We start from the raw sequence: 4,170 nt of genomic DNA, 5'->3' as shown, positions 1-4,170 counted from the left end.
TGTGGCTAGGAAGCTCAGAGCGGCAGGGGTTTTGGGGGTGGGGGAGGGGGGGGGTGGGGGGGAAGAAATCACTTTAATGCCCTGTGCCTGGGAGTTTTTTCCTTTTTCCTTAAGCAGGAATTTAAGGACTTGACTTTGCATTTGTGCTTTGTAGGTATCCTTGACTTACGGAAATGCAGCTCGTTCCTCGGTGTGATCAGAGTTTCATTCGCTTTTGTATTTTCCTTTTTTTTTTTTTTTTTAAAAAAAAAAAGCAGGCTAATACACTGTCCTCATGAAAATGCAAAAAGATTAACTACAACCGGAAAACAGCGAAAGACATCTGGAGCCAAATTCAGAGTAGGATTACTGGGCCAAGAAAAATCCTATAAATTTCAGTTCGCTGATGAATACAATGAACTCCACACCAAACGTGTATTCCAAGGTGGAGGGTTCATATTAATCCCGGTCCTATTAGAGCAGATTGCAGTGAGTCCCATGAATATGGATGATGATATTTCTGATATGCATTCAGGTATTTAAACCCCGATAGAAGAAACCCACACCACAATGACCGCAAAGAGGCTTTTAAGAGGGGAAATTCTAATAAAATGGTCAAATAAAATCATAATGTAGAACAGCTTGCAACGTCTTTATTTGCCACAGAATTTCACAGAGTATCCCGGGGACTGACTTTACATACACAAAGATTTATTTTTTTTTAATTATTATTTTTTTCAGGAATTTTTTTTTTCCCCTCTTGTTCTTCATCTCCCATTTCCAGGAGGGAAAAAAAAAAAACAAAAAACAAAAAACCAAAAAACAAAAAACCAACCACTACGAAATTTATTTACAAACCATTTCAGAGACAGTTATTGCAAATGTATTTTCGCCCGGATTTTCCCCCCTCCCGACTCCAAACGTAGAAATGATACTGCGAGAATATATTATATGGATATATAGGCACACGCTCCCATATATATACGCATATATATATATTTTGAGACAGAAAGGGTGGATGGAGGAGGTGGAAATAATGGCCTTCCTTCCGCGTGGAGAGCAGAGATGAGCGTGGCGGTTGTGGATGTGCACACACACACACACACACATAGATGGACACACATGTCTGTGTGTGCATTCACACACACACACACACACACACTCACCCCAGATGAAGTGATTTGATCCTACAGGGAGACTTTGGCCGCTCTTGTGATAACACAGCTGCATACTGAAATCACCGGGGTAGGAACACACAGCACTGCGATTTATTCAACTGGACAGGGTGCCTAAATAATAATAATAATAATAATACTAAAAAAGGGAATCCCAACCTGTTCAGGCAAAAAAGAAAAAAAAAAAAAAAAGAAAAAAAAAAGTTAAATAAAATGTTCATGGAATCCAAGTCCTTGAAGCGGGAACTGAAAGAAAATCTCACTCCTTTTGTTACTCAGCACTGTCCCAGACATACAAATATAAGTAACGAAAAGGCTTAAACTTTGAGGTTGCTTTGTCGACTCAAAGGGCAAACCCATGCTCGCAACTGTTCCTCCTCAATACACATACACTTCGCCAGCAGAGGGGATTTCAAAAGATGTTCACAACAAGGGATTTCCAGAGAAATACTGCAGGCGGTCTCTGCTTAATTTTTTTTCTTTCATTCTTCTGTTCTGAAACCAAATTTTAACCTGTCGGTCAGTAAGATTTAACATCCTAGACAACTGGAGCCTTTTTTCTTTGTTTATATAGACATTGAAGAAAAATTCTCTCTCTAGCTCTCTGATCTGGAATTTCGAATAGGGGCACCTCTTCTTCCTCGTTCTGGGAGCACCTTAAAAGAACCAGAAGGCAGGGTAAATATCCTGAGGAAATGCAAGACACAGACTCATCTTCACGGCTGACCACATAGATAGGAGCAGCTTAATAACTCCGGTTATTAACGCAGGGGGAGATATCTTCCAGCAGCTCGCCTATTGTTGGGGGGTAGCAGAGGTGAGGTTACACAGGGTCTTAAGGACCGTGGTGTAATTATTTTCCCACTGCACGGAGCTTAACGCAGGCACACGCAGACATTTTCGGTGCAGATAGGGGTTTTTTTTTTCAATAAAGCCTGGGACCGGAGGCAGCAGGCTGCTGGAGCGGGGTTTAGAGAGGCTGGGGAAAAAAAAAAAACAACCCACCCAAACCCCACGCTCAGCTGCAAATCTGTTATCTGTATAGAAACAGCATGAGCAAGGTTGGAATTAGAGGAACTAGATATTATGTTCCGCATAAGTTTTTTATTAACTCCAGTCCTCGCCACACACGCAAAAAGGAATCAAAGTAAAAGGGAACTTAGCATCTGAGCTGCAAAAGGGGACTTGCATCACGAAAGCAAATAGGAAAACAAAACAACCCTCCCCTCTTCCCAAAAGAGCCCCTCGCTGAACGCTAACTTGCAAAGTTGCCTGGATTCAGCCTTTAAAAACGCTCCTCTAAGACTGCCCAGAAAATGTGAGTGCATGCAAAAAAAAAAAAACCCACCCGACCCCAGAAGACCCAAGCGAACAACCACGTAAGTAAAAGCCCTTCCTGACAAAAGCTAGACGCTCCACTAGGCTTGGAGGAGGAGAAATGCCACTTTAAACAGAAAAGTCGAAGAAAATGCTCAGCTTTGCCTGCAAATTCGGCAGATTTCCCCCTTAGCACTGCACCCCCACGAAGAGAAAAGACTCAACATACAGTTTTAATTAAAAAGAGAGGGGGAAAAAAAAAAAAGCAGCCCCAAACATTTTGCATGCATCTTAATGCCTAAAAGAAAGCACAGGCAGCTAAAGTAGTGTTCTGCCCAATTGCCTTTTACCCTCAGCAACCCGGGACCAAATCCTTTTAAAATGCTCATGTAACTTCATGATCAAAGTTAATATTTGTCACGATGGTGTGCTTTTAAAATTTCACAGACTCTAAGATACTGTGTCTGCGCCTAACATCTCCATTTTTTTCAAAGAGCTTTTCCCATCGTAAAAATTCTTCTCGTTGGAAGAAAGAGCTTTGTAGGTTATAATAAAATCCTTTGAATGCTTATAAAACTCCACATAAAATTTGACCGACAAAACACACGGGCTAGTCCCTTAACCTTTCCATTTACTGCTCTACCTACTCGAATTGCTGCTTTTGCTTCCTTCCTTGGTGACAGAAGAGGACGAGGCTGAAGACCCTGGGTTTGTGTTTTCCTCCTCATCTTCCGGGTCTATACCTTGCTCTCCGCGGGATGACAGTGCGTGGGGTTGGGACTCTGCCTCCACTTTGCCCTCACCCTTCTGCAGGCAGGTCTCGGTCGGATTTTCCGCCCCGCAATAGGCGTTTTCGAAGAAGCGGTCGAAACCTTGGGGCAAGACAGTGTTTTTGTTCATGCTGGTGTAGAATCCCGTCGATGCCGGGTGGTTGGAGCTGGGGTGGTGGTGGCTGTACACGCTCTCGTTTTTCATTAGCATTTCGGTCATGGTGGAAGGCGGGATGCACTCTCTATGCATCAGATCTTCTGCGGAATAACACGAGGCGTAATTGCTTCGGTGGTGCCATTTACTCGAGGGGTCTAGACCATAGGAGACCTCTCGCACGGGCTGCACTTGCGAGAGGTTGGTGGAGTAAGGGTAGGAGATTTGGCGAGAGGGGGCCTGTGGCAAGAAAGATGACACAGTTGAAAATTCAGGGACGTAATAGGTACAGCTGGGGAGGTAGAGGTTAGAAGCGCAACCTGCCCTTTCTCCAAACTCAGCGCTCCTCTCCTTACGCGACTGGGAGCAGAAGTTGCCCAGGTTCACCGAGTTAAACATCTTTCTCCTTTTCTTGCTCCTATAGCTAGATGTTTTGGATCCGATGTGCGGAGGGGAAAAAATTTGGGAAGGCGAGATGACGCGCTATCCGTCTTAGTCGCTCCGGAGGACACGTGATCCAAAGTAGATATTGTCATATATCAGTTTGGAGCACTTAGATGCGTAGGAGTGGTTCACTTAGGTAAGATCTCAGAGGTTCAAACGATTGGTTTGCAAACACCGCAGAAACATTATGAAAATCAATTGCAGATTTGTATTCATTTTCCCGAAGGCACACCCCTCGTCAGCATTCACAGCAGAACAAGTACAAGGGGCGGCTTGTGAAGTTGCTGGGGTTTCCCCCCCCCCCTCTTTTTTTTTTCCCCTTTCTTTCTTC

General features: G+C 43.9%; 1 protein-coding gene across 1 annotated transcript; it reads right to left on the bottom strand.

The window, feature by feature from the left end:
- Nucleotides 1-1,577: 1,577 nt before the first annotated feature.
- On the bottom strand, nt 1,578-3,794 carry HOXC11 (homeobox C11). The gene is made up of 2 exons (XM_009278373.1): nt 3,119-3,794; nt 1,578-1,810 (listed from the first exon to the last, which is right to left on the bottom strand). Exons 1-2 carry the CDS (start codon nt 3,792-3,794, stop codon nt 1,578-1,580), a joined length of 909 nt encoding a protein of 302 aa, XP_009276648.1.
- Between the last annotated feature and the right edge of the window lie 376 nt (nt 3,795-4,170).

This window comes from Aptenodytes forsteri, unplaced genomic scaffold (genome assembly GCF_000699145.1).
Source record: "Aptenodytes forsteri isolate BGI_AS27 unplaced genomic scaffold, ASM69914v1 Scaffold162, whole genome shotgun sequence".
NCBI classification, from domain to species: domain Eukaryota; kingdom Metazoa; phylum Chordata; class Aves; order Sphenisciformes; family Spheniscidae; genus Aptenodytes; species Aptenodytes forsteri.
Note: the sequence above shows the minus strand (reverse complement) of the source record. Positions and strands in the feature narration are given on the sequence as shown.